This window comes from Lagopus muta, chromosome 2 (genome assembly GCF_023343835.1).
Source record: "Lagopus muta isolate bLagMut1 chromosome 2, bLagMut1 primary, whole genome shotgun sequence".
NCBI lineage: Eukaryota > Metazoa > Chordata > Aves > Galliformes > Phasianidae > Lagopus > Lagopus muta.
In genome coordinates, this window is record NC_064434.1 from 101,508,079 (window position 1) to 101,529,136 (window position 21,058).

Genomic DNA, 21,058 nt, shown 5'->3' on the forward strand with positions numbered 1-21,058 from the left:
TTTTAAAGCTAAAAAGTATGTTTTGTTCAATTTAGTAACCATAAATCTGAAGAAGAAAGACTTTTCATCATGAATAATGTGGGAGTGGCCATTGAAAATGAGGTTTTAAAAACTGTACCTTGAAGTTCCTATTTACGTAGCTTTAGAAAGCACTCAAATCCCATATTGAACCACTCACTGGATTCTGAGGGAAGAGTAAGATGGAGGTACTGGTGTCAGTGTGAGGAACATTGTATCGCTGTTTGGGATTTCAGTGTTCATTCGGAACCCAGCAATCCTTCACTTCTGAGCAGTGTTCTTTCCGTAGGGCCTGTTACTCTAAAGAACTGCGTGGAGCTCCAGGTCACTAATAACTTTTTGCTCTACAGCCCAAATAATAAATGCATAATTTGATTATCCATCTCTTTAGGATTAATTTAAATTCTTTTTTTGCAGTCAGATGGTGTTTTGTTCAAAAGACCGGTTAGCAAGGAAAATTTATATATTTTAAAATGTAATTACTGACCATGATTTTAATTCAGCCATTTTAAGAAATGAAAAGAGTGCCTACTAGCTATCACCATTTCCAGTATTCAATAAAAGTCATTTTATTATGAAATATAGGGTATCTTTTTGCTTTTATTAAAAACTCAAATAAACAATTAAGAACATTTTGTTAGGATACAGATTGGCTAATGGCTTGGGAAAATGCTCTAAAATCTGTTGTGATACCATTTATGTGACAAATAGGAAAACTAATAACGAATTGGTTGAAAGCGCTTTAGTAAGTGAGAAAATTAAACCTATTCAGTACACTCTAGATGAAATGATCTTTTCAAAGACCCTATTTTGGCACAAACAAGGTCACGCTACAAATGAAGCATAAAAATTTGTCTAAGGCTAGGACTTTACATCTTGAGAATTACAAAGTAAACCGTTTCATAAACCTCAGAATACAAAGATCTGATAAAATGGCTTCAAATTTTTTTCTATATTTAATCTGCTTAATGGTTTTCTTGTTGTTTGGTAGAACTGGACAGTGAGATCGCATCATCTTCAAAGGCAGAAGAAGGTTTCTATGTTGACAGTTACAATCCTTTCAAGGACGAAGATGCCCCAGAGTACTTGAACCCATTTGATGAGCCAGATCCTGACTCCGAAACATTTGTAACCATAAGAGATTCTCCTCCTCAACCTGCAAAAAGGAAGAACGTCAGACCAGTGGATATGAGCAAATACCTCTATGCAGATACCTCCAAAGCTGAAGAGGAAGAACTAGATGAGTAAGTATGATTCTTCATCTTTCAGCAGCCTTGGAAGCATTAGTGGGATCTCTGGCTTAATCTTGAGGTGTATTGGGCTCAGTCGTGATGATCCTTAATCACCTCCTCAGGACATTACTGGTATTCAGCTTAGCAGTAGGAATTACCATACCCCCAAGTCACACTGTTCAGCTCCACAGGTGAACATGATCAGCTTGGAAAAGCTTCTTTGCCTCTCTGATAGGAAACAGATCTGCGTGCCTGTTTGGCCCTTCGTGCCCTGCCAGTTGTAATGATACAAAGGTCCTTCCTGTCTTCTTTGCCATTATTTTTGCTACCTAAAATCAACATGCTAATACCATATGCGCTTCGTTAAGCTGTTTCTTTTATCATAACCACATACAGAACTTTAATAAACTTGCACTGGCTGCCTTGTTTTTTAGTATAGAGGCTTAACAAGGAGTGAGAGCTCTTTGCAGGAGTTGTGCAGCTTAGGAGGTTTGAAGGTGTTTACTTATTCCTTGTTTGTGGTTATTAGTCACCAACCACACCACTCATGAGGCAGTTTATGGTGATTACACATGAGCAATTTTACAGACAACAACTGTAATTACACTTTAGTTTTACAGTACTTAAGGAGATTTATCAGGGGATGACATTTGCATTGCTTTAATAGTTAATATTAATACAGGTGTCCTACTATCATCTTCGTGTTTCTCTGTTTATAGCCATGTTGTAGGAAATTGAAGAATTCCCACGCATTCTAATAGAAACGTACAAAGGACCCTTCCAGGGTTTTTTCCTGTTAAAGCTCTGTGGCCATGGATACGTTGATGTTCTGTGGAAATGAAGAAGAAAAAAAAGAAGGGGGGGCACTGGGGACACTGAGAGATGATTTCTCTGCCAGCTCCATCCATTAGGGCACTGCCTCACCAGCAGTGCTGGCTGCTATAACATCAGACCACAGTGTGATCACACTGTTGGTGGTCACAGTGACCACTTCTGACTGTTCACAGATCACCAGAATCAACAGGGAGAAATAAGAATATACATGTCATTTTACATCTTTTACACAGTTTGTTATGGACTGACCCTCCTGTAGCTCCTCATGCCGCTTTCCTCCCAGTGCTATGTCACTGACAAAGACATGGAGGCAATTTTTTGGATGTGTTGGGTAGAGGTGTGCAAGGAGAACCCTAGGATGAATCTTTATACTTAAAGGAAAAAAATGTAGTAACAGAATCAGTGTAGGAACATAAGACTTGGGATACTAACTCACAGCTAAAAAGCACTATTATGCCTTACTTCGTGTTAATAATTGCCAATTCTTTTCAATATATTGTTTCTGCTAAGGATATGCATAGTATTATGAGCACTAAAAGAAAGATTTTCATAGGCAGTTCAGTTTCTGTGTGTCCCAAGTGATAAGGGTTTATGTCCAGATGGATATTGTTTGTTACTTACCGTGAATGCAGATGCTTTTATTATCTAAGTGGCTCATCTTCTTCCTAATCCTATTAAAGTCTAGGCTTCAGTGTCAATTTGTGGCAGAGAGTTCCACAAGAAAACAAGGTATTATATGAAATGTATTTCCTTTTATTGATTGTAAATAAGTTACCTTCCCAATCCCATCTGCAATCCCTTCTTTGGCTTCTGAAAACAACAGCAAGTAGTATTGAGTTTTATCTGCCATAAACTGTTGCTGTGTCTGTATCTCCAGCACGTTCACCATTGCTTGTCACTTGTCTGCTAACTTTTTCAATCTCTCTTCATGCAGAAGTCTCTTCATGTCTCTAATCATTTTCATCGCACGTCTCTGGACCCTCTTATTTCTTCTGCTATGTATCTATTTTAAGATGGGTGTTGACTTGGCCTGAGCAGTGTATTCAAGACAAGGCTGAACAACTGGGTCATACCATGGCATTAGAAAACCTTGCATGCTATTTTCAACCTCTCCTAACTATCTTATCTTCCAATTCTTGTTGTTTTGTTTTGGGTTGGTTTTTTTAATCATTTTTTACTACCACTGGTCCATTGCTTTTTTAAGAATGTTTCTGAAGGTAATAGGTGAAAGGCATGAGAAATAGAAGTCTCTGTAAGGGCGTTTGTTGTCACTCAGGAAATGTCATGTATTTTTATCACTGCTTCTTAAAAGTTTCTTTGGGGTTCATTTAATGCGCCACTTGGCTTTCTCCTGTTGTGTGTGAAATGTGATGATGTGTCCTGGGAACACGAACACATCACTGAAAATCAGGACCCTTGTCCCACTCTGCTTTGGCAAATTGCTAGTTCTGATTGTGGACTCAAGACTTACACAAAGTGCCCGAAGATCTGAACTCTGGTTCCAGTTTTGTAACCAACTCTCGTAACCTTGGACGAGGTACTTATCCTCGCTGTGCCTCTGTGGAGGATTTACCTTGAGTAACTGGCTTAATGGCAATGTATTGCACTAATGGTTGTGAAGGTAACGTAAGATTTCACAACTCGCATCAGCAGAGCATGGTCACAAGCATCAGCATAATGAGGCATTGCATGGTACAGCTGGACTTAGATGTTCTACAGCACGTAAGCTCAGCTGTGGAGCTACTTTCCCAGAACATACGTCCCCTGGCTAAGTTCTCATCCCTAGCTTGAGATAAGGAACATATTTTCTTTCTTTTTTTCTTTTTTTTTCTTTCCTTTTGTTTTTTTTCTTTTTTTTTGTCTGGGAACTTGAATGTTAGTGTAAAAATCTTTTACTTTTTGAGTTGTTTACATTAAAAGTCAAAATGCTAGGTGGCTAACTGTTAATAAAGCACAGCAGGCCTTCTCAGTTGAGTTATTTGAAGGCAGTGCAGATGACCAGTACTTAAAGTGCAACGCCTTCAACCCTAGCATTTTTTATGTGTAAGATAGCCTGGTCTCTTACCTTAGCATGCTGATGGCTTTGATTTTCTTCCTCAGTGAAATGGCAATTTTATTTATTTTTTTGTTAACCAATGATGCTGGTCAAAGACATTTTTAAATTGATCAGAATAAAGCTTGCTTTTTCAGATACTGTTTGGCTCTGTAGCTTCTTATCCTGTTAATCGTTGTGTGGCTGGGACAATGCTGTCTAATTGGTAAGGCTGTTTAGTTGCCATCTCTTGAAGCTGACTGTTCCATAGGAGCCACAAGCCACCCTGCTGCCACTGATTTTTTTAGTGCCAGGTAACTCATCAGGTTGGTTTATTTAATTTTGTCGTGGACAGTCTGATGTCTGTTTAGGTAAATCCCACTGTGTGGATCAGTTCAGTAATACAAGTGAAGCAAAGAGTAAGTGAGCTAACTTCAGGAAGGAGTGCATAGGGATTTTTCAGCTAAGCCTTTTTTCAGCCAGGCTGCTCCCATGCTTAGTTTCTCATCAGCACCACGTGGAGGCTGTTGGACCAAACTCTGCTGCATTTTCTGGAAAGAACTGGGGAATTTTGTCTGTGTAAAACTTGCTGATAAACATTTTTGAAAATTTAGTTTTTATGATTATTTAAGTGGGAAGGGAAAGTGGAAAATTGTGTGTGTGTGTGTTCAGACCATGCCATGGCCAAAATGTGAAGGGCTTAGCCTGGCTTTAAAGCAAGATATTTTCTATGGGAAAAAGAAACAGCGACTTGTCTCTGTACAGCCTGTTCTTCTGATGCATGCAGCAGGTCCAATTCTCAGAATTACACGTGCAGCACAAGAATCCTGCAGCATAAAAATTCAGAACATAGTTGTTCTTCCCAACTTTTTTTTGCTCTTTAGTGGGTTTTTTTCCACCCAAATCATTTTTAACACCTTACAAATACACCTTTCTCGTTCCCAGTAAGGCTGCACGGGATAATTTCACCATCAGCAAACATGTTGCATCTGTTGTCTGTTCAGAAGTCTGCCTTGTAGAGCTAAGGAAGACTTCATGCTCTCTGCAGCACATATTGTTCTTCAGCCTTTATCTCTTTTATCTTCATTTTCACCTCCCTTTGAACTTCCCGGTGTCTGAAGACAGCTGAACTAGGCTGTCAGCTAAATTAGAGCTTCTGACAGCTAGGACAGTTTCAGACTGAATACCCTCCTTTTTCTGCTGGCTCCCGTGGAAAATACCCATCTGTTTCTCATTTAACTTGCTATTTTGTTCTTGTCCTTAGTTTTTATTGCACCAATGGCTTTGCGCTTGATGGGCAGCAAAGAGGGAACACCTGAAAGTTGCCTTCAGTCAGCAGATGAGTTATTTTAGTGTTAGTTGTTCTTTCACTTCACTATCTGGATTTAGATCTGTAACAAGTGGCGGCAGATTCTCCGAAAGGTCTGGAGGTTTTGTGCTTGGTCTTCTCTTTTGTGCTTCAATAGACTTTGCCTTTCAGAAGTAGACTTATTTTCTGCAGTGTGGATTATTAATTGCTTTCTTCTTCTCAGTCAAAAGGACAAAGGCAAACTGCATTGAGATAAATTCTGAAGTCAGGCCAAGAGACCGTAAGACGTATTTCCGTACTATAAATGAATGAAACTGAGAGAAATCTAGTGTTATGGGGAAGGAAACTGGATGACTAGTGGGCTTTTCATTTGTGCCCACCTTTTTTAGTTGTTTAAGACAGCATGGGCTAGCTCATTTCTCTTATCCCAAGAGGAAATTGGAAAATGAATCTAACTAGATAACTCTTATCAAATGCTGCATGCGTTATTGTTTCTGTCTAGGGTGGATTTTGAAGGACTGATGTTATTTGTCATGATCAGTTATGTTTTATATAACTGTATGCAGGTAGACCTTTGGGGATTGCAGACTTCATGACATTGTTTGGGATGCACGATAAATACATTTTGCAGGGGAAGTTTGGAAAAGAAAAGAATAAGTTAAATCGCCAGTTTCATAATGAATTGTCTTGTTTTGGATGGCAGAACATGAAAAGCGAAGGTTATGAGTGAGTTAGGTTAGTGTGAAGAAGGTTCCTGTAAGTATCCTTAGCAGGACAGCTGTCTACTTTCAAGTCCACAAGTGGAGCTTTTATTCAGTGCATTGTTGATTGATAGGTGATGTATTAAACTATTAGATCACATTTGGGAATACTGTGGAAGTATTTGTTTAGGATGGAACAAATAGGGGGTTGGAACTTACATCTGTTCTGATTAAGAATTCTTACTTCTGTTCATTGGCATATTCAACAGCTAGCATCCTCTCTTGAATTTGTTGGTATTGAGCTCATCTATAAATGAGATCTTTTAATAGCCAAGTATATTTTAATTGAGTTTTGTTATTAATAAAACATGTAATTTGGAAGTTGTCTAAAGAAGTTCTGAGCTCATCCAGTCTGAACCGTTTTTCTCACTTGTCAGTCATATCAGAAAGTAGCATGTAAAAGCTAAACATTCTCTTGCATGGGATAATAAAAGCACTTTAGTCATCAGCTTCTCTAAACCAGTCTTATTTTTGTTTTGAATTCCATGACGTTTGTAAAGAAATATGTTTCCCTTCTTTAATTAGATCAAATCCGTTTTATGAACCAAAATCAAGTCCTGCTTTAATTAAAGTTGGTCCACTGCAAGAACCAGAAAAGAAGATGAAAAGAAAAGCTCCTGAACCACCAAACCTCTTGCCAAAGACAGAGACAAGCATGAGTGAGAACGTGACAGCTATTCCTGCATCGAGAGAGCTTTCTTCTTCTCCAAAGGTAGGTTTTTCATACCGAATTTTTGTCTTTATTATTAACAGTGCCTTTATGTGGATTGTAGACATCCTATTTATTTCTGCGGGCCATCGTAAAAGCTTTGCTTGGACTTAATAAGGTGTTGGTTCATCTCTGTTCAGTTACTGGTTCATAGGGAGAGAGCAGCAGTAGGAGCTTGTATTTTTCTTTAAGGATTTAATGACAACAGTAACAGCAACTGCAGTTTCAATGAAAAGAGTCTTCCAGTAACAAATGCTACCAGACAGCTGGATATGCCATTGAGAAGGAAGAAAATCATGTTGAACAATACTTTGTCTTGATCTATTGTAATGTCAGTAAGCCTTGCTGCTGTTGAAGAGTCCATCTCCACATTTCTATCATAGATCTGGGTTTTAAGAGCTTAGTACTGAACACTGTTTATTTGCATTAGGATTTGTATGCGTTCAATTCCATCGTATGCTGAAGTAATTAAAAAAAAAAAAAAGCCAGTCTACTTTAAAACAGATTAGCAGTTTATTAGAAATGTCCAAACTAAGTGTGCATGAATACACTGTTACTTTACTGTTTCTCAAGTAAAATTCTGAATTAACTTCTCTTGAATGGGGCGATGTGTAGTGCAGGTGCTCCAGGATCACAAAAGCAAACTCTGACAATGTGGATTTTATCTCTAGAATTTCAGCAGATGCCTGTTCTTTTTTAAGAGGGAATCTTTTTTCTTATTTAATGAGAGAATCATTTAATGGAATGTATCAGTGGGGTGTTTTAAAAACAAATTTTGTGTGTGCTGACGACTTGTTACTAAAGGTGAGAACAGAAGGCTTCCCTTCCAGCACAGCTCTCCCAATTTATGCATATTGTCATTTGTTTTTCCTTGTATTGGAGCCTCCATACTTTAAGAATGGAATGAAACTAATTGTGATACCTATCGCTTCATTGCTTAATTAGTCAGCTAGATTGCTGACGTGTCCTTGTCCCCCCAGGCTCTGATCTTGCTGTCACTTTAGCATTCACTTAGGGTAAAGAGTATGAGACCAGAAATCTAATCTGTGTCTGCTCACGGCAAAACAAAACAGCACAGCAGGGTCACAAGCATAACTTTCAATATGTAAAACCATTACCAGGGCAATATTTCACCCAAGTATTGCAGTACGAGCATGTGCTGCAATGGGATTCGATCCTGTCTGCATGAGGTTTTGGAAGAAAAAAAAGCCATTTCATTCAGTTTTTGGTAGAGTGTGGTCTTCAGGTCAGTGCAAAGCAGCCAAAGTAAAGCATTCTGGTACTACCAGGTAGAGAAGAGAATTCTGTGGAGAAGATTTTATCCACTCGCTTGATGGAGGTTGTACCCCCATTGGTCATTGTTTGAGAAGGTGTTGTTTTCTGTTTGTTTGGGTATTTTTGATTTGGTTTGTTTTTCTTTTTTAGAGATCTGCTTCCAAGGAAATATTTCTGTGCCTCATTTCATGTTTTCATTGTGACAGAATAATGTTGTATTGCTGTGCTCAATTATTGTGGCTGTTTTAGATTGTTGGAAAGCTGAAATTGATTAAGAAAAGATGCAGGATTGAAGCTGCTGAAAAGACTGGATTGTTATGAACGCAGCCAAGCAGCTTCTGCAACTGTGTAGGGTGTTACTTCCCAGTGTTTTGGTGCCTACCTGCTTGCAGCCCATCTCTTTGCCACGGAAGCAATAGCTGAGAATAGTGAAGCCCCAAGTACTAAAACTGAAATATTCATTACGGTCATGGGGGAAGATGAAATTTGATGTTGACCTTCTGCATTTCAGGAAAGCTTTAATTTTTTTCACAGGATTTTGAAAGATGTGAGACCATTAGGGAAGGCTCCAGAGCAGGCACAGTGTCTGGGTTTATTACATTATGGCTAGATTGGAAAGTTTCACTCACTGGGTATACCAAAGTGGTACACGACGCTTATAAATCAGAAAGCTTTCACTAAATCTCTTTTTCTGTGCTTGAATTGTTTTGATCCAAGATGATCTAATAATTGTAGATCAAAAGCACTTTACTTGGAATGTTGCTTGAAATTTGAAAAGCACTGCCGTTGCAAAAGAAAAGAAAATTAAATAATTTCCTCATACCTGAACAAAGTAGTACCCCGGTAGGACCTGGAGTGTTGGCACAGATAACTTGTTTATTACCCAATAACAGTGGCAGCATTTAGCAACTGTGAAAAAACTCCAATCAAAGGGCACGGGAACTATATAATCATGAACTTGGCACAAATCTTTATGCAGGGGGAGTAGTCCCGTGGGGGTAAGTGTAGGTAAAAGGGGAGGTTAAGTAACTGAACTTAGGATGTGATTTGTCCAAGTTACCTGTGCACAGAAAGCCTCTGCATTACGGTAACCAGATCCCAAATGTTCCAACACGTTGGATTCCCTGTCTTGGTTGTCTTCATGGGAAATGATTGTGGAGCAGAAATGCTAGTATACTGAATCCAGATACACCGCCTTAATGTGAGAACTTTGGAGATTAAAGAAAAAGACCCCTAAAATGCTTCTCTTCATCTTTCTTTGGTAGAGTATTTGTAGTTCATTCTTATCACATTTGCTGAACACAAAACATATAAATGCTGGTGCTAACATCTGTTATTAAGTGGAAATTACTCTTGAAAGATTATTTGACACATGATAGATTCCTACTCAAGATACTTGTTCCAAATACTTGAAATTATGTTTAAGTTATGTTTCTGTTAAGAAAAGCAATTAGTTTTTGAAAATAGTAGTGAAGTTCTTAGGAATTTAAATACCTAGGATTGAAATGTTCCTTGGATTCACAAGTAGGGCAAGAAAGGGTGAAATTTTCCTAAGTATACACCCAGAAATGAAATCCCTAGGGTATGGCTGAACACCAAATTGCATCGCTCAGTATTCAGCTGCAATGAGCCTTCTAGCATTGGCATCGGGGATATAGGAAGTCTTCCACAGAAGTGCAGTTGTGTTTGCTGTTGAAACATCATAGCCTGAATCCCTGAATCCAAGACTTTACCATTACCCAAGCAGTGGTGGAAGGTGTTTCTTGCTTCAGGGATATCAAACTTCCCACGCGTGACTTTTTGGTGCATATTTTTTAATATTATAACAGCAATGTCTGTGGTAATGAAAGAGAAAAGTAAAATGATTAGTTTTTAGCAGTCATTAGTCAGATGAATGGATATGTCTAATTGGAGAACAGACTTCTGGCTAAAGTATCTCTGTATTGCAGAAGACTTTCTTCTAGAGGAATTTTATGATTTTTTTAACAGCTGAATACTATTTCTAGATTGTCCTGGAATCACATCCATGGTTAATTACCCCTACTACTCCTGACACCATGGAAATCAAATTCCTGTGGGTTCTTTTGTTCAGAGGTTTATGTTGTACTAGATAATTCTCTGTAAGTTTCATATAAAAGTAGGCAGAAGATGCCAAGAAAACATGTTCTGATCTGGTGGTATCAAAGCATCATGCTAGGTACCCCAAGATATAAAGGGTGCTGCATGGTAGAGTTATGGGTTGGTTAGCTTTCAAGAACGTGACAATCAGTAAAGGTAGAACCTGGGACTAATATGCAGGCGTTAATTTTAATAGCTGTGAAAAAGGTAGAACTAGAGTTTGAAGCAAAGATTTCATCTCACTGTCAGGCTGGCATAAAATCTTACTGCCCAGATAGTCATAGGTAATTGTTGGTCATTGTTGGTAGTTGTTGGTTGAAGGAAAGTCATGGAAACAAATATAGTCAGCATTTAACCTTTATTTTTTCCCTGAAATGATTGTTCCCAAGCTCATGATGTACATGTGTGTGAAGCTGTGGATGCTGTCTAGTAATTCCTGCAACATGGACCTGAGTTCTGTTCTCTCTGGAATGAGTTAGGTATAAAGGTACAAAATAACAATGCTAATGATAATAACAACCATGACAGTGACTCCCACTTCTCCAGGGCTGGCCTAAATGAGAAAAGAGTATCAATGAGACTGCTTCTGCTCGCCCTAACTTGAGAATTTTGATCTGTGTTAGATTGGCAAGAGTCATGAACACTGTAATGTAAGAGTTTTGCTCCTTCCGTATTAATTCAACTTCTTCAGCTGCTGTAAGATCATTCCATTGGTTCTTGTCTCTACAGCCATTTCAAGCATACTTGTCTCTGCACATTATTCATCTGACTTTTTCCAAATACTTTCCTTGCACTGCTTCCCTAAGCAATCAGTTAACTGTGGAGTAGCAAGCACTTTCTCAGCTTCTTTAGCATTTTGCCTTTGAAAAGGCCCTTCTGATGGCCCAGTGATCCCATATGGTGAGGAGGGGGTATGATATGTCAGCCAGCTCTTTGCCAACTGTACTAGCTCAGCATTTGCTGTATGTGGATTAGAGGAAAGTTTTCTTTTTAAATATTATTACCTGTATTTCTAGTGAAGTATCTTAAATCTTTCTCATCTTCCTTCCACAGCTCTTTATACCAATCTGAGTCATCAGGGAATTTGAAAATACAAACTCTGAAATTCCTTATTCCACAGTTAACCATCTCAGATGGCTTGGTGACTGACAAACAAACTGTGAAGCTGTAATTAAGCAGAAAGCTGCATCTTGCAGCTTCATGTGAGGCTATCCAGAATATCTCAGTAAATGGAGACTGGAGTGCAAGAGTTTTGTGATAGGCATTTCTCTGGCAAGAAATGACTGTGAACAGACATGGGATGGGATTCAGTCCTCAGGATTCTGTTGAATCTGTGTTTGGATGGTTTAGCTGGCTTTTGGGTTACACTTAGCACTTGGTGAAAGTATGTAGCAACAGGAGAGGGTAATAAATACGTTTGTCTGTCATATTAATGTATAAATCATTTTCATCTTTGTGAAAGTCACAGTTTTGGTGATAGTTATAAAGCCATAAGCATTGATCTTGGAGCTTGTAGAGAGGAGCTTGTAATGACATTTTACACTGGCTGAAAAGAAAAAATTACATTCACATAATAGAAGCCAGTGATAACTTTTTTGTTCTTCACCATTCTTGTTTAAGTTCTAGTTTTCTTTTTAAAACCAAAATAAATTTTTGTTTGCCCAGCAGTAGTCTGCTCTCTCATGCCAGGTGAACTAGCTGGTTTAAGCACTAGTGAAACATGTCTGTAGGAAATGTGGTATGCTGTAATCACAACTACCAGATTCTTTTTCTGCATCACATGTATTAACCCATCTCCATCCAGTACCTTTTATAATCCATTGTGTATCTGGGATGCTTCTGTTCAGAAAGTTTTCTGCCTTCACACTAGCAAGGAGAGAAGCACGTATGAATTTCTCCTTGGGAAAGAAAGGAGTTCTCATGTACGTTTAAAGGGAACAAGAACAAACATGTAGTTAAATGCAGGAAATTGCTTACACAGAAATGGAGCATAGACTTCAGATGAGGTTAGTGGAAGGGGAGAGAAATAATAATCAGTGTAGTACCAGGTGCTACTCTCCAAGAGTTCAGAAATGCTGTTGTTTCTGGATCTTTACTTTTCGCTTGTATTTATCTCAGCATTATCAACCTTATGTGACTGAACAGTAGGAAGAGTTTATCTTAAACACAGATGCAGTGATGCTGCCAAGCAGAGAAATTACATTAAATTGCAAACAGTCGATTAAGGAGATTACTCATTTTCTCTCTGTACCAAAAGTATTTAATTTATACATTCACATCAGCACTCCCTGACTTCCTAGAATGCCTTTTTGAATGAGTTTGCTCCTTTTCAGCTTCACATTAGTTGCAAAGGAATTGTGAAGCTCATTTGCATGAGATCTTTGTCACTTCCTGTGCAGATAGCTCATCAAGCCCAAGGAGGACTCAAGAGACGGTGGGTGGAATTTCAAGATTTCTTGTGTTAACGAACTTGTGCAAAAAAAGGCACTCTGAGAAAATCTGTCTTTGCATACAGCTCTAAGACAGTTTATCTTTTAATGGGAAAAAAGACAATCCACACATGTAACGTGAACAGAGAGATGGTGAGATAGTGTTGAAGCACAGAAAATTCATTAAATTAGACAGCTTTTCAAGTATTAATAAAAGACACTCCTTTTTTACGCCGTACTTAAACAATCTCTTATTACTGTTTGCATGCATTTTAAATGGTGTCAGCTTGACCAGGTGTGTGCTTCTTCTGTGTTCACTGTTAGCTGGTATTTTTATGTAAAGCAGCTTTGTTAGAAGGCATGCTAGAAAAGGGAGTGAACCGTTCCACTCACTTCCAAGACAAGTGTAGTATTTTTGCATTTTGCTGAAGGTCCAGGCTAATGAACACGTGAACCAGTGAGCAAGTTAGACTTTGCCTACTAATTTGCAGGCATTTACATTTAATGGGAATATTGAATATTTACAGATTCTTGTGTATGTGACCTAAAGAGCAGAGCCATGATAGGACAGGAAAAAATGGGAAAATGTTGTGAAAGCCATTTCTCCCTTCAACGTGCAGGCATGGCCACACATGAGTAGCATTCATGGTTATAGAGGAGTAAGATCAATGTCAGAGAGTTGTTCAGCAAAACAACTTTGCTTTGCTTTTTGGTGTTTTTATAAAAACTGGTAGAAGAAGCAGTGTGTACCATGTGGAAATCTATCCATGGGCAACCGCAGACAAGACCAGCAGAAGTGACAACTTCTTTCTACTCATTAAAACCCAGAGGGGCATCCAGACATTGTTTGGATGCACTTGAGACGCATGGTTTTATGAGTGGAGTTTTGCTTAGTCCTATGGCTGCCGAAGTGATATATTCATTTGTAGTTGGAAATTGCTTGTTTTGCCCATGTAGTTTTACTACAGCAGTTTTAAGTGTTAATTGTATATGAGATTTCATCTCTCTGCAGCCTTGCTTCTCTCTCCTCCTGCTTGCAAATGGCTGTATGTATGTATTAGAATAAGTTAGTGGAAGGTGGTGTCTGTTTTCCTCATGTTATTTGCGTGACTACTGCCAACAGGAATCGATTTGTGTACCTTGAAAGTGTAGATGAAGCCAATTGCTTTCTTGTTGCAGCTGCTGCTTTCAACACTTCCCATTAAAATGTTTTGTGCCCATTTTCTAACAACAAAGAAGTCATACTGCTGTCAATTGGATGCCATTGGATAGCATCACTACCACTAGGAGAAATACTTCCTTCAGAATTTCAAATTTAAAAAGCACATAAGCCAGTAATTTACCCACACGCAGTGGGGGATCTACACAGGCTTGGAGGCGGAGGTGACACCTTCCAACTTTGACCTCTCACTTCTCACCTTATCCTGTTCCTAAACACCCGTAGCAATAAACCAGAGTGATGTCTAGCTGGAGACGTACTGCCATGTGCAGGTCACCCTGCAGCACTCCTTCAGGCAGCACCGCACATGCTGGACACAGGGAACTGGGCCGGGTTGTGCTCTGGTTGAGGCACTGGTCAGTGAATGGGACAACTTTCCTGACAGTTAGGGCAGCTAAATGCTGTCCAGGAGCAGTGGGTATTATCATTCCTTCTGTCAGGAATACCCTGGTGCTAAGCTAATCTCTTGAACCAAAGTTTTGACTATGGTTTTATTTTTGAGATCCCAGCTTGATACAACTAGAGTAAATTGACAGAGCCACTGCCTTGGTGGAAGTGCCATGAAGCTGAAAAAGTAAGCGTGAAGTGTGAAAAAACAAGCAGCACTCCTTGAGGCTGACTGTTGGGTGACTGAGGACTCGAAAGCAATAGCTTCTGATAATTTAGAGCTGTCTTTGTTGTGGGCCTCACTTTTCTTTAGTTAAATGGATTGCTACCTCATGAGGATGTCTAGTAAATTAAATGTGTAATCTTCTAGATTAAAATACCATCAAGGTGGACGCTGTAGAAGAGCCCATTGATGAGATTAATGATACCATTGTCAGTTCAAGGTTCAGGGAGTGTGCAGCAGATGACACATGAGGACAAACAACGAATGATATGGAAAAAACAGGAATAGGTAGTGCCGTTCAGGGAGGTGGTTCATTGTGCCCTCTTCATGAGGGTCGGTCTAGGGGAGAAGTGCCCTTAAAGATGGTATCAAAATGCAGATATACAAAGGGTGCTAATTAACGCTCAGTATGTCACCATCATTTTGGAATATCCAAACTTTTGATCCCTTGATCCGTCAACTTGAAGTGCTGCTGATTCAGTATTTCAGTTTCTTCTGTATGTCTTTGGTAGTAGTGGGCATGCAGAAACCAGGTCTCCAGGGCTGTCCTAGAAAAATATTTTTAATTGCAGATTAATATATGTAATTCAGAGGATGGTAAACACTTGGCTCCTTCTGCAATTTTAGTAATTGCTCTTTAAGGTAGTTCTGCCTTATTGGTGCAGTGTATCTTCTATTGAAGTGAATTGGTAATGCCTGCAGTAATTCTGGACTGGACAAGTTAGCAGTTCTACTAAATGTCTGTGCAAATGATGCTTGGTAATTTAACTAATGTTATGATACTCAGAGCTTCACTTTTCATAATTTAGATTTAAATTGCCCTGTGAAATCACAGCGCTTAGATTTGTCACCTTAATAATATATTATTTCACCTTTTGTGGAAAGGTGTTGTCTTTCAGAGCTACTGCCATTGCATATCTATATGCTTTATTTCATCTTGGAAATGTAAGACTGCATACCATTCTGTGGAAAGAAAATCCATCTCTGGCCTTTAAAGGCAACTGGAAAAGCCAGCAAGCATAGAGCATGCTGCCTGGTGAAGAGAAGGGGAGTGTTGTTGCTATGTGTCAATAAAATGCCAGCACCAGTGTAAGTGTAACAAAAATAACTGCTTTCATATTTTATTCAAAAAAACTTCACTAAGGCTAGAATTTCCTCAGTGTTTCCTATGTAAATATGGGATTGTCTTGTAAGTATGGGCTGTGTTATATAAATGTTTGAACTTCTTGAATGAGTGTCACTTGCCCAATAGTCTGCCTTGCCAGCAGGTGCAATGTTGATCAAATGAGAGAGAGATCCTTATCCAGGAGCTGCTCCAGGGCTGCTGAAGTCAGAGGAGCCCTTTGCTTTCATTCACTTTGGGCTGGGAGTGCTCAGGCTGCCTGTTCTGGGCTGTACCTCCCCGCCTTTGGAGCTGAATGAAATATTTCTGTCCTTGAAGGGAGAGAGATTAAAAGTCTAATTTAAGCACTTTTTATAAGAATACAGAAGTGCCTGACATCAGTCATTTAAGTATCCAGGCTCGGCGCTGCCAGCTGGTAGAGTGAGTTGGTTGTCCCCTCTGCTCCGTGCCATGTGGCCTCACCTCCAGCACTGCAGTTTGGGTGCCACATTACAAAAAGGACATAACACTATTAGAGAGCATCCAAAGGAAAACTACAAAGATGGGGAAGGGTCTGGCAGGCAAGGGCTGTGAGGAGCAGCTGAGGCTCTGGGATTTTTCAGCCCAGAGCAGAGGAGCTGAGGGGATGCCTGATGGCAGCTGCAGCTCCTCACAGGGAGCAGAGAGCAGCGCTGAGCTCTGCTCTGTGTGACAGCGACAGGACCGAAGGGAACGGCATGGAGCTGTCAAGGGAGGGTTGGGGGATGAGGGAAAGGCTCTGGCCCAGTGGGTGGTGAGTATGGCACAGGCTGCCCAGAGGGCACGGCCCCAGTGCAGGAGCTCAGGGGGCATTGGGACAGTGCTCTCAGCCACTGGGTTTGCATTTGAGTGATGCTGTGTGGAGCCCAGGGATGGGACCAATGATCCTTGTGAATCCCTTCCAACTTGGGATATTCTGTGATAAGAAAGTTGGGAGCTGCTGGGCGCATTCAAGTTTCTAAGACTCTCATGCTCCTAAACACCAGCGTTTTCATGGCACTGTTGAGTCTTGCAGGGCATAAGCTGGTTTAGGTGCAAGCACCATTGCTCAGGCTGAAGCATTTGAAAACCAGCTCGAAGTAAAACCTGGGCTAGCTTCAGGGATGTGTAATCTGAAAATCCTTATCTGCAATGAAGGTCTTTTATTATTCTTTAAACTATTTACCTTTTCTCCTATGGCGGGAGGGAGCTGCAGGGCCAGCTCCTGGCATAGGTACCAGAGGATAACCACCTTACTGCCATTCATCGTAACCTTTTCAAAGGACAGGGAAGGCTTTGATTCGCATGCTTGGCTTCACAGACTATTACTCGTGTTTTGTTGAAGCTTTGCTTTCTAAAAGGTAAAAAGAAATAAGGAATGCTTCTCCTCAAGCAAGACACTTTTAAAATTACCATCAAAACCAAAATCTTCAAAATCATAACAAAATCTGATGAAACTTACCCTTTCTCTGTAGAGTTTTTACACCTTAACCTCAGAGTTCTTAAGAAGCAGAGTATAGAGCAACTTATAAATGGTAAACTTGATTCTTTCCTGTGTTGCCTTGCAGGTTAATGAGGAGCTAAATACAACAGGACTGAGCTGCTGTTGCTGTAGCATTTAACTGTCAGCTATTACATTAGAGTTTATTGTGGAGTTGTTGCAGATTGTTAAAATCTTCAGTAGGCTCTAAGCTGTATCAGGCCCTCAGCAAGTCATTCTGTTAAGGAACTGAACTAACAATAGCCTGTTTTCTCCGGTTGCCTGAAGGGTGGGTTTGGTTCAACTTGGCTGGCAAGCACCTCAACTTGGAAATAAGCGTGCATGAATAAATATTCCTCTGCTTCTGTCATGATGAGTTATGGACACATTACAAAAATAATTATCTCCATAAATCAGTCTGATAGTTAGCTTTGGTTTAGTTACTAATTCACTGCTCCTGCTAATCTTTCTTTGGTTTGGTCAGATACTTATGCATGAGAATAAATCATGGTTATGTGACGTTTAATTTTTTTGTTGGTAGGAAGGGAAGAAAAGTGAGTCTAAAAGCAAAATTGACAGCTTCCATGAATGAATCAGCAGTACAGTGGTGGCCCTGAAGTGAAGCATTGGCATTAGCAGTTCAACCCTGCCGTGTAACAGTCAGAAACTTTACGTCATTTATTTAAAATAGTGGGCGTAGTTAGTTCTTGAGTGCCTGGTTAATTAAGTAGGATTGGTTTGTGAAGCTGGGTATACTGAAAAGTGAAAACCAGCAGAAACAGAGAAGCCTAATATGCCAGAAGCTAAGCCATAGGGAGTGTGACACAGTCTGGTATTACACGTACATGTTGTACGCAGACTCACAAGCAAATACGAGGTATGTGCAAATCTTTTTAAGCACAGAGAATCAAGCCAGTTAGAAGAAAACCGTTGTATTACTGAGGTGCTAGAAGGAATACGTTACCAATTCATATTGCAACACAGCCAGGAGGACTGGGAGCCTGCATAATAAACCAAGCACTTCTGAGATAGTGCCGGCACACTAGCTGCATGTTCTACAACAGCATTTTTTAGCCATGTTCAACAGTGTGCTTGCTATCGCTCCTCCATTTGTTGAATTCAGGATGACCTTTGCATGAATAAAGTCAAATAGGATTAAGGCAGGAATTTTCAACAATGGGAAAGAGCAACAGATGTAGCCGACTTTGAACGTGGGAGGATTGTTGATGCACGGTTGCCTAAAGGGAGTGTCTGTGGTGGCAAAAAATGGGAGAGAAAACCAATTCCTTAAAAAAAATTAACTGAATAAAAGAAAAGAAAATAAATACAAAACTATCGGAAGGAACTGAGTGATCGGGGTTTGACTGAAGTCAAGCTTTTAGATATTTTTGTACTCTTTCAGAACTGTGTATTCTCTGTGACTGTCACTGTGTGAGCCATCTAAGGGTTTTGTGTGTAACATATTTTTTGATCCATGTTTTTTCTGGGTTATTTTGATCTACGTGGATGGAATATGGAGAGAAGGAGATGTTGTTTCTCTGGAGACGTAGTCATTTGAATACAAAACCCAAATCCAGATTATTTTTTTATTTGATTTATCCTATGCAGAAGCATATAGATCGATCTCAAAATGCATCCAGTGCGAGCACTCTGTGTGGAGGCTGTTAGAGAAAGAAAAGGTTATAACATAATTAAAGCAAGAAGTCTTTCTGTTACATCTTAGACAGTTCTGTATTTTGTGTGCCTATTAGATAAACTAAGTTTGTTGCTGTGTCAAAAAATAGGGCATACGTGTTTTTTCTTGGTAGATTTAGTGAAATGTTCTTGTGCTTTTATAGAAGAATTTGGCTCACTTTTTAAAAATGCAACTGATTATTTGGAACTCACTTTGTTTCATTGTTGACAAGAGCTATTTTGCAGTTTAGTAGATAGTGTTAATCCCTAAATGATGCTTCATAGCCTGTAGTAATGAATAATGCACAGATTTTAAATATAGTTCATATATAATTCAGACAAATCAGCTTTGAAAAGCATGCATGGGAAAAGCTTTTAAACTGCGAATGAAATCATGTGCTCTAGCTCAGCAAAGTGGCCTTTAAGGAGCTCAATAGAAACTAAAGTAATTAAGAAAATCCTGTTGTAAATGTTACAAAAAATACTGTTTCCCTTAATATATTAGAAAAACAACTGTGATGTTTAAGAGCTTGATGAAAACACTCACTGATTAGATACATACATTACTGCTTGTAGAAAAATCATTTGGATTCGGAGGATGTAGAGTGGTGAAGCACCTTCTAACACAGCTTATTGTCCTCCACTGATACTCCTTTAGAGCAGAACTGTGTGCTGCCCGCTAGCTGATAGCATGGCACTGTGAACTCAGTAATCATAACACGCATCTCGTCCCCAATGAAGGAGTCTTCCAGCAGATACTAAAAGAGTGGGAGTGAAAAAACCTGCTATTGAATATCTTGAAGATCCAAGTGTCAGAGGTTTCATCGGTAGTTTTTGTTGCCTTGGTGAAGATGCTGTTATGCTTAATTTTAGGACCAGGAACAACTTGATATGCATGCCTAACATCTTGAGCACCAAGAGCTGTTTGAATCGAGTGGATTTGTGCCCACGGTAGCTGTAGAAAGTGTCTTCTTTTCTGCTGTGAGCTCACCATTGAGGCAAACACTGTCCTCTGCGTGAAGCTCACATGTAACTGCTGACCCTGACTGTACGTGCACAGTTGTGTGAAAGGCTCTCACATTCATAAGAGCAGAAAGATAGAAATACATTCTGAATGAACAGGTTGGCGGTGACTGTTGGACACCTGACTTCTGTTCATGAAACTCAATGCAGAGTCCACTGAAGGCACTGAGAAATGGAGGACCTTTAGTTGGTTCTGAATCAAGTTCCTGGGCAGTGAGATCTTCCCACCTGAGTTCCCATGCGTATGAACTGGGGTAAGGTAGGTAGAGCAGTTTCTAGTTCCTTAATTGTCTTTTCCATCTTTAAAGCACAAGTCAGAGTACAGTCTCTTTATCTTTGGTAGGCTGAGCAAAACTTCTGTTCTCCACTTCATATCAGCACCTCTGAAACAACAAGGATGTCTCGGTGCTCTTCTTCACATCTTTTTGTGGTCTTTTACAAGGATGATGTTTCCTGGCTGATTTCAGTGCAAGTAAAATTGAAACCCAACTTAGCCACTCATGCATTGAAAGCATCCTAAAATAATGCACTATCTGAAATATTTGGAAATAAAAATATCCTCATATTTCTTCATTTTTTTTTTCAGTTACCTACGTTATGCTTTATGTTTCTAAAGTTTTATGAAAATTATTTTTATTTACAAGACAGAATGTGTTTTTCTTGTTTCAAACGATCTTAATCATTTTTGCACATGAAGACACACACCTCGAGTATGTGCACCTATATTTTCTTAGCATAAACATTCGGTTGGTGTGAGTATATTGTTAGTGTAAGAAGTTATTATAAAGTAAGAAGTTATAAAGTTATTTATACCTTTGCTATCCGTGTGCAAACTCTGTAAAAATCCAGATAGCAATTTGATACAGCTGCATTAGCAGATCACAGTTGAAGAGTTTTGTCCAAGAATCTGCTTAACTACTGCACCATGTTAAATAACTGGGCGACTTCTTGTCATAAAGCTGCTTTATTGTTTCTGTTGTGCTTTTATTTTTCTATCTCCTTGGACATATTGTTGATCTATTTACAAATAGTTTTTGTTGACTACAAACAATCTTTATTCTTTTTTTTTTACAAGTATTTGGAGAGTCTGAAGACCCATTCAACAAAGGGAACTCGTAATATGTACAGGACATGAAATGATTTGCATCACCGCACCTTAATCCTTTTAGAAAGGATGTTTCCTGATTTTTGTTTTTGGAGGAGCCAAGTTCTGTG

The 21,058-nt window shown here is 39.3% G+C and overlaps 1 protein-coding gene across 12 annotated transcripts in view; it reads left to right on the forward strand.

The window, feature by feature from the left end:
* The window catches only part of EHBP1 (EH domain binding protein 1), a 196,866-nt gene that overhangs the window by 91,285 nt on the left and 84,523 nt on the right, over positions 1-21,058 (forward strand). For all 12 annotated transcript variants that reach the window (XM_048938418.1, XM_048938426.1, XM_048938416.1 and 9 more), the window contains 2 exons: positions 1,010-1,262; positions 6,712-6,898. In XM_048938418.1, the coding sequence (XP_048794375.1) occupies positions 1,010-1,262; positions 6,712-6,898 (440 nt within the window). The remainder of the gene's footprint in view (positions 1-1,009; positions 1,263-6,711; positions 6,899-21,058) is intronic.